This window comes from Pseudorca crassidens, chromosome 2, assembly GCF_039906515.1.
Source record: "Pseudorca crassidens isolate mPseCra1 chromosome 2, mPseCra1.hap1, whole genome shotgun sequence".
Classification (NCBI taxonomy): domain Eukaryota; kingdom Metazoa; phylum Chordata; class Mammalia; order Artiodactyla; family Delphinidae; genus Pseudorca; species Pseudorca crassidens.
Genome location: NC_090297.1, coordinates 42974404 through 42990415, shown reverse-complemented (window position 1 = coordinate 42990415; position 16012 = coordinate 42974404). Strand labels below are relative to the sequence as shown.

At 34.2% G+C, this 16012-nt stretch overlaps 1 protein-coding gene across 4 annotated transcripts in view; it reads left to right on the top strand.

Annotated features, from left to right (window-relative positions):
- NRDC (nardilysin convertase) overlaps window positions 1-16012 on the top strand; it is a 91425-nt gene that overhangs the window by 34832 nt on the left and 40581 nt on the right. For all 4 annotated transcript variants that reach the window (XM_067726115.1, XM_067726114.1, XM_067726113.1 and 1 more), the window contains one exon: window positions 10659-10732. In XM_067726115.1, the coding sequence (XP_067582216.1) occupies window positions 10659-10732 (74 nt within the window). The remainder of the gene's footprint in view (window positions 1-10658; window positions 10733-16012) is intronic.

The window sequence follows — 16012 nt, the reverse complement described above, 5'->3', positions numbered from 1 at the left end:
AAACAGAGCCTCAGAGATCTGTGGGACACCATCAAGCATACTAACATGTGTATCATAGGCGTTCCAAAAGGAAATGAGAAAAGGGTAGAAAGTATTCTTGAAGGTATAATAGCCAAACTCTTTCCAAATTTGATAAAAGACCAAAATCTACATGTTCAAGCAACTCAAGGATTTCCAGAAGGATAAACACAGTGGTATTCACAACAACGACATTCACAATAAGACACATTATAATCAAGCTGTCAGAAGCCAAATGTAAAAAGAATATTGAAAGTTGCAAGAGAAGAGCAGCTTTTTTCATAAAAGTTAATCTCAGTAAGGTAAACAGGTGCTTTCTCATCAGAAATCATGGAGGCAAGAAGGCAATGGTATGACACATTCAAAGTGCTGAAAGAAAAAGACTACAAACCACGTATTTTATATCCAGCAAAAATATCCTTCTAAATGGAGAAATTAAGACGATCTCAGATGAGTTAAAAACCAAGTTTTAAGTTTGTCATTAGCAGATCTTCTCTATATGACATACTAGATGGATGGAGTCCTTCAGACTGCAGTGAAAGGATGCTGAAATCCACATGAAGAAATAAAGCATACTGGTAAAGCTAACTATATAGGTAAATATAAAAGAAAGTATAAATATACTTTTTGTAATTTTTTCCTATCTGATTTAAAAGATAACTAACTGTATAAAGCAAAAATTATAAATCTGTGTTGATAGGCATGTAATGTATAAAGACATCATTTGTATGGCAATAATAACACAAAGGAAGGGAGAGAGAACAGGTATATGGGAGCGAAGTTTTTGTATACTACTGAAGTTAAGTTGGTATTAATTCAAAATGGATTGTTATAAGTTAAGATGTTAGTTAAGAAAATAACTCAAAAAATATAGTAAAAGAAATGGCAAGGGAATTTAAATGGTACTCTAGAAAATATCTATTTTAACAAAAAGAAGTCAGCAATGGAGGAATAGAGGGGAAAAAAGACATAAGCCTTACAGTAAACAGATAGCAAAGGAAGATATAAATCCTGTCTTATCAGTAATTAAGTTAAGTGTAAACAGGTTAAGCATTTCAATTAAAAGACAAGGTACTGGCAGACTGGGGAAAGAAACATGCGTCAGCTATAAATGCTGTCTGTAAGAGACACACTTTAGATTAAAATACACCAATAGGTTGGCAATAAGAAGATGAAAAAAGATATACATACAAATAGTAATTAAAAGGGAGCTGGAGTGATTGAACTAATATCTGACAAAATAAGACTTTAAGATGAAACTTTTTACTAGAGACAAGGGAATTTTGTAATGATAAAAGGGTCAGTTCATCAAGAAGGTATAACAGTTATAAACATAAGTTCATCTTTCAAAGGAACCTCAAAATACATGAAGCAAAAACTGACAGAATTGAGGGGAAAAATACACAAATAATAATAGTTGCAAATGTAAATATCCCACTTTCAATAAAGGACAGAACAAACTAGGTAGATCAACAAGAAATAGAAGACATGAACAAGAGTATAAACTAACTAGACATCTGCAGAACACTTCACCCCAAATCAGCAAAATACACATTCTTCATAAGTGCAGCATGTATTTTTCTCCAGCATAGATATATATTAGGTCATAAAATAAATTTATTCCTAGTAAATTTGAAAGGATGAAATTATACAGAGTATGTTCTCTAGCTATAATGTAATGAAATCAGAAATCAGTAACAGAAGGAAATCTGGGAAATTTCACGAATCTGTAGAAATTAAACAACCTTACCCTAAATAATCAATGGATCAAAAAAGAAATCACAAGGGAAATTTAAAAAATAGAGACTAATGAAAATGAAAACAACATACAAAAATTATGGGATGCATCAAAACCAGTGCTCAGAGGGAAATTTATAACTGTAAACACCTCCATTAAAAAAGATCTCAAGTGACCCTAAACTTCCATCTTAATTAACAAGGCAAAGAAGAGCAATCTAAACCCAAGTAAGCAGAAGGAAGGACATAATAAAAATTTGAGTGGAAATAAATAGGGAATAGAAAAACAATAGAAGATAAAACCAACAGTTGGTTATTTGAAAAGATGAACAAAATTGACAAACTTTCGGCTAGACTAACCAAGAAAAAGGAAGGCTCAGATTATTAAAATGAGGAATGAAAGAGTGAACATTAGTATGATCTTAACCAAAATAAAAAAGAGTATAATAGAATATTATGAACTATTTTATGCCAACAAATAGATAACTGAGACGAAATGGACAAATTTCTAGAAAGACAAAACTATTGAAACTGACTTAAGAAGACAGAAAATCTGCATAGACCTGTAATGAGAGATTGGATGAGTAATCAAGAATTTACCAAATGAAAAGTATAGACCCAGGTGACTTCACTGGTGAATTCTACCAAACATTTAAAGAATTAACACTAATGCTTCATAAATTCTTCCAAAATATAGAAGAGGAGGGACACTTCCTAAATCATTCTATGAAGCCGGTATTACTTTGATATCAAAACTAGACAATCATTGCACAAGAAAACTACAGACTAGTATCTGTTATGAATAGAGATGCAGAAATCCTCAACAAAACCACAAAACTGAATCCAGCAACACATAAAAAGGATTATGCACAATCCAGGTGGGATTTATCCCAGGATTGCGAGGTTAGTTCACCATACAAAACCCAATCAACATAATATGCCATATTAATAGAAGAAAGGACAAAAACACATTCCAAAATTCATCTCAATATAAACAGAAAAAACATGTAACAGAATCTAGCACCCTCTCATTGTAAAACACTTGATAAACTAGGAATAAAAGGGAACTTCCTCAACCTGATAAAGGGTATCTGAATAACCCACAACTAACATCATACTTAATGGTGAAAGGTTGAAAGCATTTCCCCAAAGATTAGGATCAAGATATCAGCACTGTCCACCTCTATTCAACATTGAAGTGGAGGTTTTAGCTAGAGCAGTTAGACATGAAAATGAAATAAAATCATGCAGATTCGAAAAGAAGTCAAACTATCTCTATTTGCAGATGGCATAATCTTGTACAGATGATTCTCATTATTTGTGGAGAATTCACCTACTCACTAAAATTTATTTGTAACTCCAAAATGAATACTTGCAGTGCTTTTCTAGTCATTCATGGACATGTGAAAAATTTGGGAAAAAATTTGAAAATTGTTGTGAAAAATTTGAGTTGCCTGACACACACCTTCTCAGCTGAGGTTGAAAAGGCAACACTCTACCTTTTTGTTTCAGCTTTCATACAGAAATGACCAGAGGATAAGGGACAGTACAATATAGTAAGAGAAGCTCTGGCTCTGGAGCCAGTTCTATGGAGTTTGAGTCCCAACTCTGGTACCCACTGGGGAAGTGGCCTCAGGCAGTTTCCTTAACACTTCTGAACCTCATTTTCTCTTTTGTGAAATAAAAGAGAATCAACTAGAATGAGATACCTTTAGGATTTAAGATCATAATCTGTGTATGTGTATTACTCCTAGGACAGTCATTCAATACTCGCTAATTCAGCAGTCATGACAACTTTAGAAAACATAACTACCACAAATAATAGGAACTCATTGTATATGGATAATCCTACAGAGTCCACAAATGAACTATTAGAGCTAATAGCAAGTTCAACAAGGTTGCAGGATCAAGATCATTGTACAAAAATCAGTTGTATTTTTATACACTAGCAATGAAAAATGAAATTAAGAGAAAATTCCTTGTACAATAGCATTAAAAAGAATAAAATACTTAGGAATAAATTTAACAAAAGAGGTGCAAGAGTTGTTTGTGGAAAGCCACAAAAATTTTTTTGAAAGAAATTAAAGAACAAATTAAATTAATAGAAAGCCATCCCATGTTCATAGATTACAAGGCTTAATATTGTTAAGATGACAATACATCCCAAATTGGTCTACAGATTCAATTTAGTCCTTATCAAAATTTCAGCTGTCTTTTTTGAAGAAATTGATGAGCTGATTCTAAAATTCATATGGAAAGGAAGAGACCAAGAATAGCCAAAATTATCTTGAAAAAGAACAAAGTTAAAGGACTCATATTCCCAGTTTCAAAACTTACTCAAATCTACAGTAATCAAGGCAACATGGTACTGGCATAAGAATAGACATATACTTCAGTGGAATAGAATTGAGGCTCCAGAAATAAACCATTACATTTATTGTCAGTTGCAAGGGTGCCAAGGCAATTCAATGGGAAAGAATAGTTTTTCAACAAATGCTACTGTGACAACTGGATATCCACATGCAAAAGAATGACGTTGGATCCTTTGTTCATACCATATACAAATATTAACAAATTGAGACATATGCTTAGGTGTAAGAGCAAAAACTATAAAACTCTAAAGAGAACATAGGCATAAATCTTCGTAACCTTGGACTTGGCAATAGTTTTTCAGGTATGACATCAAAAGCAGAAGCAACAAAGGAAAAACTAGATAAACTGGACTCCACTGAAATTAAACACTTTTTTGCTTTAAAGGGTCCTATGAAGAAAGTGAAAAGACAACTCACAGAATGGAAGAAAATACTTACAAATCATCTATCTGCTAAGGTGCTAGTATCCAGAATATATATAAAACTTCTAGTTTCAACAATAAGAAAACAAATAACCCAGTTTTAAAATGGGCAAACGATTTGAATAAGACATTTCTCCAAAGAAAATATTCAGGTGGCCAATAAGCACATGAAAATATGCTCAACATCTTAGTCACTAGGAAAATGAAAGTCAGAACTACAATGAGATACCACCTCACACTGGTCAGAATAGCCATCATTAAAAAGTCAACAAATAATAAATGTTGGAGAGGTATGGAGAAAAGGGAACCCTCTTACACTGTTGGTGGGAATATAAATTCCCACCAACTATGGAAAACATTATGGCAGTTCCTCAAAAAACTAAAAATAGAGTTACCATATGATCCAGCAATCCCACTCCTGGGCATATATCTGGAAAAGACAAAAACTAATTTGAAAAGATACATGCACCCCAGTGTTGATAGCAGCACTGTTTACGATAGCCAAGACATGGAAGCAACCTAAATATCCATCTACAGATGAATGGATAAAGAAGATGTGGTATGTATATACAATGGAATATTACTCAGCCATAAAAAAGAATGAAACAATGCCATTTGCAGCAATATCATTACTAAGTGAAGTAAGAAAGAGAAAGACAAATACCATGTGATATCACTTATATGTGGAATCTAAAATAGTACACAAATGAACATATCTACGAAACAGAAACAGACTCACAGACATAGAGAACAGACTTGTGGTTGCCAAGGGGTAGGAGGGTGGGGGAGGGAAGGATTGGGAGTTTGGGATTAGCAAATGCAAACTAGTATACATAGAATGAATAAACAACAAGGTCCTACTTTATAGCACAGGGAACTATGTTCAATATCCTGTGATAAATCAGAATGGAAAAGAATATGTATAACTGAGTCACTGTGCTGTATGCAGAAATCAACATTGTAAATCAACGATACTTCAATTAGAAAAAAAAACTTCAATGAGATACCACTTTGAAAAGAAGAACATTTACAATTATTGGTGAATGTGTGGATAAATTGGAACTTTCGTACATTGCTGGTGGTTCAGCTGTGTTAGAAAATGTAGTTAGAAAACTTCCTCAAAAGTTAAACATAGAGTTACCATATGACCCAAAAGTTCCACTCTTAGTATACATACTCTACAGAATTGAAAACATATATCTACACAAAAACTTCTACATGAGTGTTAGTAGCAGTGTTATATATAATAGGTCAAAAGTGGAAACAACCTAAATGTCAATCCACTGATGAATGGATAAACAAAATGTAGCACATCCATACAAAGGAATATTACTTGGCAATAAGAAGGGAATGAAGTCCTGGTAAGTAATACAACATGAATGAATCTTGAAAACGTTATGCTAAGAGAAAGAGGCCAGATGCAGAAAGCCCCATACTGTATGATTCCATTTATATGAAATGTCCAAAATAGGCAAATCCATAGAGACCAAAAGCAGATTAGTGCTTGCCAGGGGCTGGAGGGATGAGGAAATGGGGAATGACCGTTAATGGATACAGAGTTTATTTTTGGGTTAATGAAAAATTTCTGAAATTAGACAGTGGTAATGTTTACACAATTCTGTGAATGTAGTAAAATCCCTTTAATTATGTACTTCAAAAGGGCATTTTGTGGTATGTGAATTATTCCTCAATAGAAACAATATACATATGGTAGTTTCAAGAAAGCTAAATGTTGGTTTGAAAAAACTGACAAAATAGGTAAACATTTCATGAGACTGGTCAGGGAAAAAGAAGAGTATGTGCAAATATCAGGAATGGAAAAGAATTAAGACATATTGGCAGATATTGAAAATACAATAAGGTATTTTGAACAACCTATTCCAGTAAATGAAAAAACTAGATGGCGTTCACAAATTCTTAGTAATATTATTTATAAAACCCACATAAGAGAAATTATAATTTAAAAGTTTTCATACTCTTATAATCATTAAAAAAATTAGTAATAAAAACTTCTCAAAAATAAACTTGTTTAGAGTTGTACAAAAAATTGAAGGAAGAAATAATTCCTCCCTCATTTATGAAGGTAGCATGACCTTGATTTAAGAAAGTATAATATAAGAAAAAATATAGACCAGATTCACAAAAAGGCTGATATAGCAGTACTGAGTTGGGGTCATCTTAGAAATATGAGGTAGGGTTAACAGAAAATCAGTGCTGTTCATCGCATTGTCAGATTGAAGGAGAAAAACCATGTCTCAGTATATGTAGAAAAATATCACATGGTGAAATTCAGTATCTATTCACAAAGATGCTCTTAGCAAATAGAGTATAAGGCAGCTTTCTCAATATGATATTTGATAGTTTAAACCAGACCTTATATTTAATGGTGAAACCTTGAAAGATTCCAAGTTGAGATCAGGAACAAGACAGAGATACGGGTTGTGATCGCTTCTGTTCATCATTCTATTATATTAGGCAAGAAAGAAAAATAAGCAAAATACACAACTGTCAAAGCATATGATATGATTGTGAACATAGAAAATCTAAAATCTTCTACATATAAAAATTAGTAACATTAACAGAATTTAGTGAGATAGCTTGATATGCAAAAATTAAAAATGATAAAAATGATACTATGTTTAACATATAAAAGTACAACTTCTATGTATCAGCAACAGTTAGAAATTAAAATTTAAAAAAAGTTTATAAAAGCTACACAAATAATCAGACACTCAAGAATCATCCCAAAAATTATGTGTAAGACCTCTTCATGGAGAATATATTAAAACCTTATTGTGAGATATTTAAAAAGACCTAAATAAATTGAGAGAAATACTATTCATGGATTTGAAGCCTTGTTTTTTTGTTTTGTTTTGATTTTGGCCATGCTGCACGGCATGCAGGATCCTAGTTCCCCAACCAGGGATCGAACCTGTGCTCCCTGCATTGGAAGCTCCGGAGTCCTAACCGCTGGACCACCAAGGAATTCCCTGAAGCCTTTTTTTTCTTTTAGTGACATTAATCTTCCTATTTAATGTACAGATTCAGTGATATCGCAACCATAATCTCAGAAGATTTACTTAGTCTTAAATAGACAAGCTAACTCTAAGATTTATAAGGAAATGCAGAGGGCTAAGTATAGACAAGATACTTTTGAATTGGAAAAATAACAAGGTAGCAGGACTTGACCTACTAGATATTAAGATTTGTTTTGTAATTAGGACATTAGGGTGTTAGCAGAGGGCTAGACAAAGAGATGATGGAACAGGATATTTCTTGGAATGGAAATAGACCAACACATATGTGGACACTTCATTTTTGATAGGAGCATTATGGAGCAGTGGTGAAAGGGCTTTTTAAAAAAATGATGCCGAGACAGTTGGGCTTCTATAAAGGCAAAACCAAAATTGACTCCCTATCTCACAACATGCACAAAAAAATCAATTCTATGTGGATTATAGACCAAAAAGTGAAAAGTACAATTAAAAGTTTTATAGGTAAGCTTGACTTTAGCCTTAGGTAAGGATTATCAAACAAGATGCAAAAACAAAACATAAAGAAAAATGATAGTACGTTATGTTCATCTAAAGATAACATAGAGCATGAAAAAAGCAAGTATAAAGTGGGAGAATATATTTGCAACACATGTAACTAACAGAGGACTTATATTTAGAATAACTACCAGAGATTTAATTATTAGATTATATATGTAATTGTATGTAACATAATTTATATATGATAATATCATATAAATGGATAATTATATATATATTATTATGATCAATAAGAAAAATACAACCCAATAGAAAAAACCCTTAACCAGGCATTTTACAAGATAAGAAATTCAGATTATTAATAAATATATGAAATGTTCAATCAGGAAAATGTAAATTAGAACCATTATGAGATTTAACTATCCTCCTAAAAGTTGCAGAAAATTTTAGTCTGACAATACCAAGTGAGGGTGATGTTGTAGAGGATTGGAGGATGATCTGATGCAAGTGTAGATGGGCACAATCACTTTGGAAAAGTTTGATTATTACCTAGTGATGTAGAACATATGATGCATATACTATTACCTAGGAGTTCCTTTCTCAGATATATATTTAGACAAACTTGTGCACATGTGCCGTGGTACATATTTATAAGAATGTTTATGGCAGCATTGTTTGTAATGGTTCAAACCCAGAACCAGCCCAAATGTCCACCAGCAGTAGAATGGATGAATAAATTCATGCAGTGGAATATTCTACTGCAATGAAAATAAATGATCCACAGCCACATGTAGCATCATGAATGACTACTAAAAAGAGTGTTGAGTTAAATAAATCACTATATATCCATTTATATGAAGTTCAAAATGAACCTATATTGTCTAGAACATGCATTCTTGGCAGGGTTCATACTGTTTCTTTTGGTGGCAAAAATTGGTCTTGAAGGTGAAAAAACATTTGATATTATAATGGTTTGTGGCCCTCCAAAGCTTAACCCTACCTGCAAAATCTTAGTGTTTGATTTCTTTTTGAGTTTTCTCAAATATCACCTGAGCACCATTTACTCTGACATTGACTTTGTGGAAGATATGCAGAGTGTCTGCAAGGTCAGGGGTACAAAATTGTGGTGGATAGATGATTGGAGGACTTTCAAATGACTGATCTTGAAGTCATCACTAGAGGTGGTCTGTGTGTGTCAGTTGGTTGCCATTGGCTGCCTTGTGGATGTTATGTTTGATCCTCTCTCTGCTTTTGTGTGTGACTTTGATTTTTAGAATTAAATAAAAATATTCTGTTTTATTATTTAGTTCCTTCATTATTTAGTTCCTTTTATTATTTATTTCCTTCGTTAGTTATACTAAGTACCGACAAGAAAAAAATGTCAGTAATATTTTAATGAGTATCTAGTAGCTAATTAAATTAAAAGTTTCTTCTCAGAGCAAGCAAAAGTTCAAAGTTTATTAAATATTGTAGGAAATTAATTTTTTCAATGTGTTTTGTTGGAAAAATGAGTTTAATTTTTTAAAAACTTGATTGCATTGCTGTTATTATATAAATTGTTAATTTGCATATGTAATTTGATCATCACAATTTATATAAGGAATATATTACATTAAACAGCAAATACAGTTATAAAATTAAGTGAAATACTAATAGCCTTTAAAATTTTAACTTGGGATTTCCCTGGTGGTGCAGTGGTTAAGAATCCGCCTGCCAATGCGGGGGACACAGGTTCAATCCCTGGTCTGAGAGGATCCCACATTCTGTGGAGCAACTAAGCCTGTGCACCACAAGTACTGAACCTGTGCTCTAGAGCCAGCGAGCCACAACTCCTGAGCCCGTGTGTCACAACTACTGAAGCCCGTGCACCTAGAGCCCGTGCTCCGCAACAAGAGAAGCCACTGCAATGAGAAGCCCGTGCATCGCAATGAAGAGTAGACCCCGCTCGCCGCAACTAGAGAAAGCCCACGTGCAGCACCGAAGACCCAACGCGGCCAAAAATAAATAAATTAATTAAAAAAAAATTTAACTTAAAAAGTTAAAAAAAGTAGGCCTCAGATACTTTTTATTTATAAAATCACAGATACACATAAAATATGTAAACAGATTGTATATGTGGGTAAAAATGTCATAGGGGAGTGATAAGAAGAAAATTTCTGAAAAGGCTACTTAGGGTTGATAATGGAAAAAAAAAAAAGATCAAGAAACACCAGCCTAGAAATACATATATATGTGGTAAAACTATCAAGAAAAGCAGAGAAGTGATACCCGTAACATTCATGATATTAACTCTGAGGATAAGGTGGGTGCTGGGTTCTTCTAGAGTTCTGACAGTGGTCTATTTCTTGATCTGAGTGGTGGCCACTCAGGTGTTTACCTTATAGTCTATATGCCCATGTTTTATATATAATACTTTTCTGTATGGGTATTATATTTCATAATAGAAAAAAGGTAGTTTGTAGACTTTAAAATCTAGAAATGCTGTGTATTGTTTAGGTTTTATATGCATGATTATGAACTAAATCTCCATCTTAGTAAAGCTTCTTAATTAAAAAAGTAGATGTTGACTGATGAAAAGCTTTTACCAAACAGTTTTTTTTTTTTTTTTTTTTCAGATGGGCCCAATTCTTCATCCATCCACTAATGATCAGAGATGCAATTGACCGGGAAGTTGAAGCTGTTGATAGTGGTAAGTGCTTTATGTCTTGCTGCTTTTTCCTTCATTGATCCAGTCGTTTAGCACATTTACTATTCTTTGTCACTCTTTATATTATAAAGGGCTAAGTTAAAATAGATATGTCATGTTTATTTTTGAAGCCATTAAATGTCTAATTCAGTATATATTTGAAATAAGTCAAAGAATGGTAGATTTTCGATTTTTCAGCCTTTGTTTTTTGAGGGTTTTACCACAGTGACTGACCTTTTGCAGGATAAGAGCCTGATTCTTAAAGCTAATACTGGGTGTTAAAACTTTAAAAGTTCACATACTCTTTTTGTATGAAGAGGCATTTTCTCTGAGACTTTATTTTAAGCACCATCCTGATATTTAAATAGCTTATTTTTTGTTGCCTCTGTGTGTCAGTGCTTTGTGGGTTGAGTTTCTGTAGTTCTGAAAACAATCGTGGTATGTTTATGGATGAAGAAACTAAACTGAACAGGAAATGCGTTTAATTTTACTTTTTGACAGTTTTTCTTATCTTTGTGATTTAAATACTGAAGACCGTAAGGAAGGCTGTGTGTCTCTATAGGGTGCAGGTTCATTAGAGAACTGTGCTGCACATATCCCTTAATTACAAAGTACCAGTAAATAGCACCACTGCAGATTAACCCTGCTTCCTTATTTTAGTATTAGAAACATGTAACAGTAGACTTGGGGGGATTTCTAGTTCACATAGGTTAGGCTTGGCTTGCATAGCTGAAGAGGCCAGGTCTCTGTACTAGTTCTTCTCTTTGTAGCATTTTCCCTCTTGGCTTGATTGTCTAGTTCTAATAATCACATTGCATTCACTAGGCTGAATAAACTGCAGATGGCTGGAAAGAACTGTGTTGAAGTCAGCAAACTTGTGTTTTACTTATAGAAATGTCACTAACTGTGGCCCTCAATTTATTTGTAAAAGAGGGTGGAATGGAGTTAGATTCCTCCTGGTTCTAGTAGCTCCTTATAATCAAGGATTTATTTTCTTCATTTTTGTTACTTGCCTACCCACAGTGTCTGTTTTTTCATAGGCCCAGATAAGTATTTGTTGAATACATAAAAAACCAAAATAACTAAGGAAAACTCCAAAAGCCTTCCCTACTTTTTGGGACCTAGGAACTATATTCTGTGTCTTTAATTCCTTCAAGTGTGTTTTTCTTTATACAGTTTCTAGAGTGGGTCGAAATTGGCATTTAAAAGGTTAGACGGGGCTTCCCTGGTGGCGCAGTGGTTAAGAGTCTGCCTGCCGATGCAGGGGACATGCGTTCGTGCCCTGGTCCGGGAAGATCCCACATGCCGCGGAGCGGCTGGGCCCGTGAGCCATGGCCGCTGAGCCTGCGCAGCCGGAGCCTGTGCTCCGCAACGGGAGAGTCCACAACAGTGAGAGGCCCGCGTACTGAAAAAAAAAAAAAAAAAAAAAAAAAGGTTAGCCGTCTAGGGAATTCCATGGCAGTCCAGTGGTAGGATTCAGCGCTTTACTGCCAGGGCCCACGTTCAATCCATGGTCGGCAAACTAAGATCTCGCAAGCTGTGCGGTGCGGCCAAAAAAGAAAGATTAAACGTCTAATTTAATTTTACAAGTTTAATTTAGAATATGTTTTATTATATTTTGAATATTATACAGAAATATATATATATACACATACATATGTGATATATGATATGTACACACACACTCACATACAGTAAGTCGTTTTGGTTTAAGATGAACTTAAGCTAAAGGCTCTGTTTTTTTGTTTGTTTTTGATGATAGGAGACCTAGATTTCAATTTGTGATCTGATATAAATAGCTAGGTATATATCATTAGTTACTTAACCTTCTAAGTATGAAGGATTTACTTGAGATTAGGGAGATGGGAGAGGTCTTAAATTTTAACTGGTGTAATAAACTAGTATTCATTAGCCAGTTTTGCTTTTTAGCATACTGTTTATGATATATTATTCTTTTATTTGCATTTATAAGACATCAGAATATTATAAATAAGACAAGAGCTAAGTTTAGATTCTATGAACATACAACAAGATCATTTGGAGACTCAATATTTATACATTGATAGATATTGATATTTATTGTGAACACAGTATAAATTTATCTTGGCTAAAACCACAAAATGTTTAACAGTTTTACATGTTAACGTGTATAGTATGCAGACCATTAAGAGTTAACAGCTCTAGGCCAGGTCTAAGTCAGTATTATATTCATACATCTTAGCTTTTCTTTTTTCCAAAATCAATATCTGCAAATAATGAGATCTATTTTTGAAAGCTCAATAATCAGATGTTATTTTCTTCTATTCAGATGTGATAGTCTTTATTCTATCATTCTCATCTCATTCGCATGTTTTTAGTTGCCTGCATGCTTGGATGGCCCATTCAATGTGAGAGGAGTTGAAAGGAAGTTCAGCTATCCTGGTAGAATCATCTTTTCATTTTCTTTTTCCTTTATTCCTCTCCACCTGCTTATGGAAGAGATTCTTTCCTGAGTTTTTAATTTATTATCTTGTTTTACCTTCGTTACTTTATCACTATGCCCTGCATCGACAATCTGTTTTTGGTCTAATCTTTCAGTGGAGTGGTTATACACACAAATTTATAAGCATTTATTTGCACAATGCAGATAGGTCTGTTCAGTGTTTTATAATTTTCTTGAATACATTTAATCACAGAACCTCATAAATGTCCACAGGGTAGGTTTTAAAATGGGATTAACTTATTGCTAAAAGAAGATTATAGAGAAAAAAATTATTTTTAATGATTAGCTCTTTATTTTAATGATTGTTCATACTTTTACATAAGCATGTTTAATTGCCTGCATATTGTACCTTAGTAATTGAGACTGAGGATATGGCCAAAGACTTTTTTTATATAATCAAGTGGTTGAGTGTGTTCTCTAAGTGTTCAGTATTTATACTCTATTTTTATCAGTTGTAGGAGGTACTAAATCACTTTTTGTAGGTATGTTTATATGTCTACTCCATTAGTTTTCTGTTGCTGCTGTAACAAATTACCAGAAACTCAGGCTTAAAATAAAAACAAATTTATTTTCTTAAACTTTTGGAGGTCAGACGTCTAAAATATTTCCTCAGGGCTGCATTCCTTTTGGAGCCTCCAAGGGATAATCTGTTTCCTTGCCTTTTGCACCTTCTAGATACCACCTACTTTCCTAGACTATGGCTCCTTTCACTATCTGAAGAGCCATGGGTGTAGAATCTTCTTTGCTATCTGACTTCTGCTTCTGTCTTTATATCTTCTGTCTTTGATCCTCTTACCTCTCTCTTTTAAGGACCCTATGATTACATTGGGACCCAGATAATCCAGGATAATCTCCCCTTCTCAAGATCCTTAATTTAATCACACTGCAAAGTTCCTTTTACCACATAAGGTAACACATTCACAGGTTTTGGAGATTAAGATGTGGCCATCTTTGGCAGCCATTATTCAGCCTGTCACCTTAATAATGGAATTGTTTCTTCTGTGTTACAGCCATATCTTCATAATTTTTACAGAGATTTAAAAAATTTACTCTGTTGAAGCTATGTATATATTTTTTTACTACATATGTTTTCCAGGTATGGAAATTATAAATGTATATATTTTTTACTGTCTCATCTTTGATTTAGACTTCATGGCTTATAACTGCAGTATTTTATTGAATATACTTTTGCTTCTTTCCATCTCTTCTGTCACCACTTTAGTTTCCACTCTCTTTACCAAGTATAACAGTGATGGCCTCTAATCAGTTTCCCTGTCTATACTTTTGCTTCCACATTTACAACCAGAATGAACTTAGTGAAGTCCAGATCTGATAATGTTACTCTCCTTATTAAACATTTGTAATGCCTTACCATTACTCCTATGATTAAAAAAAATAGCTAACATTTTTTTTTTTTTTTGCGGTATGTGGGCCTCTCACTGTTGTGGTCTCTCCCATTGCGGAGCACAGGCTTCGGACGCGCAGGTTCAACAGCCATGGCTCACGGGCCCAGCCGCTCCGCGGCATGTGGGAACTTCCTGGACCGGGGCACGAACCTGTGTCCCCTGCATCGGCAGGCGGACTCTCAACCACTGCGCCACGAGGGAAGCCCCCCCCCAAAATAGCTAACATTTATTGAGCACTTATTATGTGCATTGTTATGATTATTACCTCCATTATCCTTATTTGACATACAATGAAACTGAGGCTTAGAAGTGCTCTTTCAAAAATTGTTTCTTAACTCTTCAGCCTGATATCTTGCCTCTGCTTTGATTCTGAACCTTCTGCCTCCAGCAGCTAGTTTTAGTAGTACCTGCTGCATGATGTTCAGTAAATATTTGTTGAAGGAATATATCTTATTTAATTCTTATAAGAATCCTGTGAGCTAGGTACTTGTAACTCCATTCTATAAATGAGAAATAGAATCAGGGAAGTTAGATAACTTTCTCAAGGTTGTATAGCTTAGTAAATGGCAGAACTTGGATTCTAGACAAGGTACTTCTGACTTCAAAGTGATTGTTTTTAACCATTAATACTTTATTACCAACACAGTTGGCTTTGGAGGAGATTTAAACAATATATATGACAAAGTTCCCAGACAGTAAGGAGTTTGATTTAACATTTTCTTGGCACTTTCATCAGTAAGATCTTGGACATAGCATCTGTTGACTGAAAAAAAATGCACAACCTAAAAGTTGAGAGTTATGTTTTATTTGGCGGATTTTCTGAGGACTTCAAGCCTGGGACACAGCATCTCAGATAACGCTGAGAAAACTGTTCCAAAGAGGCAAGCGGGGGAGCTAGGATATATAGGATTTTTTTGCAACAAAAGACCAGGTAGTCGGAACATCAGAAGATTACTGTTAATAAAAGAAACCGAGATATCTCAAGTTAAGGAATTTAGCGCTTTTCTATGTACGGGAAGATGCAAGAGTCTGGGCTCACTGAAATCATTCCTTTGATAGGCACCGCAGCTATCTGGGTCCAGTATCCCATGTTTTCTCATCCTGAGCTTCCTGAGGGCGCACCGTCCCTGTGGCTGTAATGTGATGGCTTGATGGCTGCAACATCTTTTGTTTACTGATATGGCAGGCAATACTTTAGTTCTCACAATAATAACCTTCAGATTATTAACTGCCTGTTTCATTTGAAAATAAGGGAAAATCTCTAGAAAGGTGAATTGACTACCCAAAGTTAGAGAATGTGTTAAGTCATAGAACTTGTCCTAGATCATTGGTTTCCCTGCTTCAGTCTTACTACACTTTATTCATAAAATTAATTTTTGTTACTTCCTTACTTTC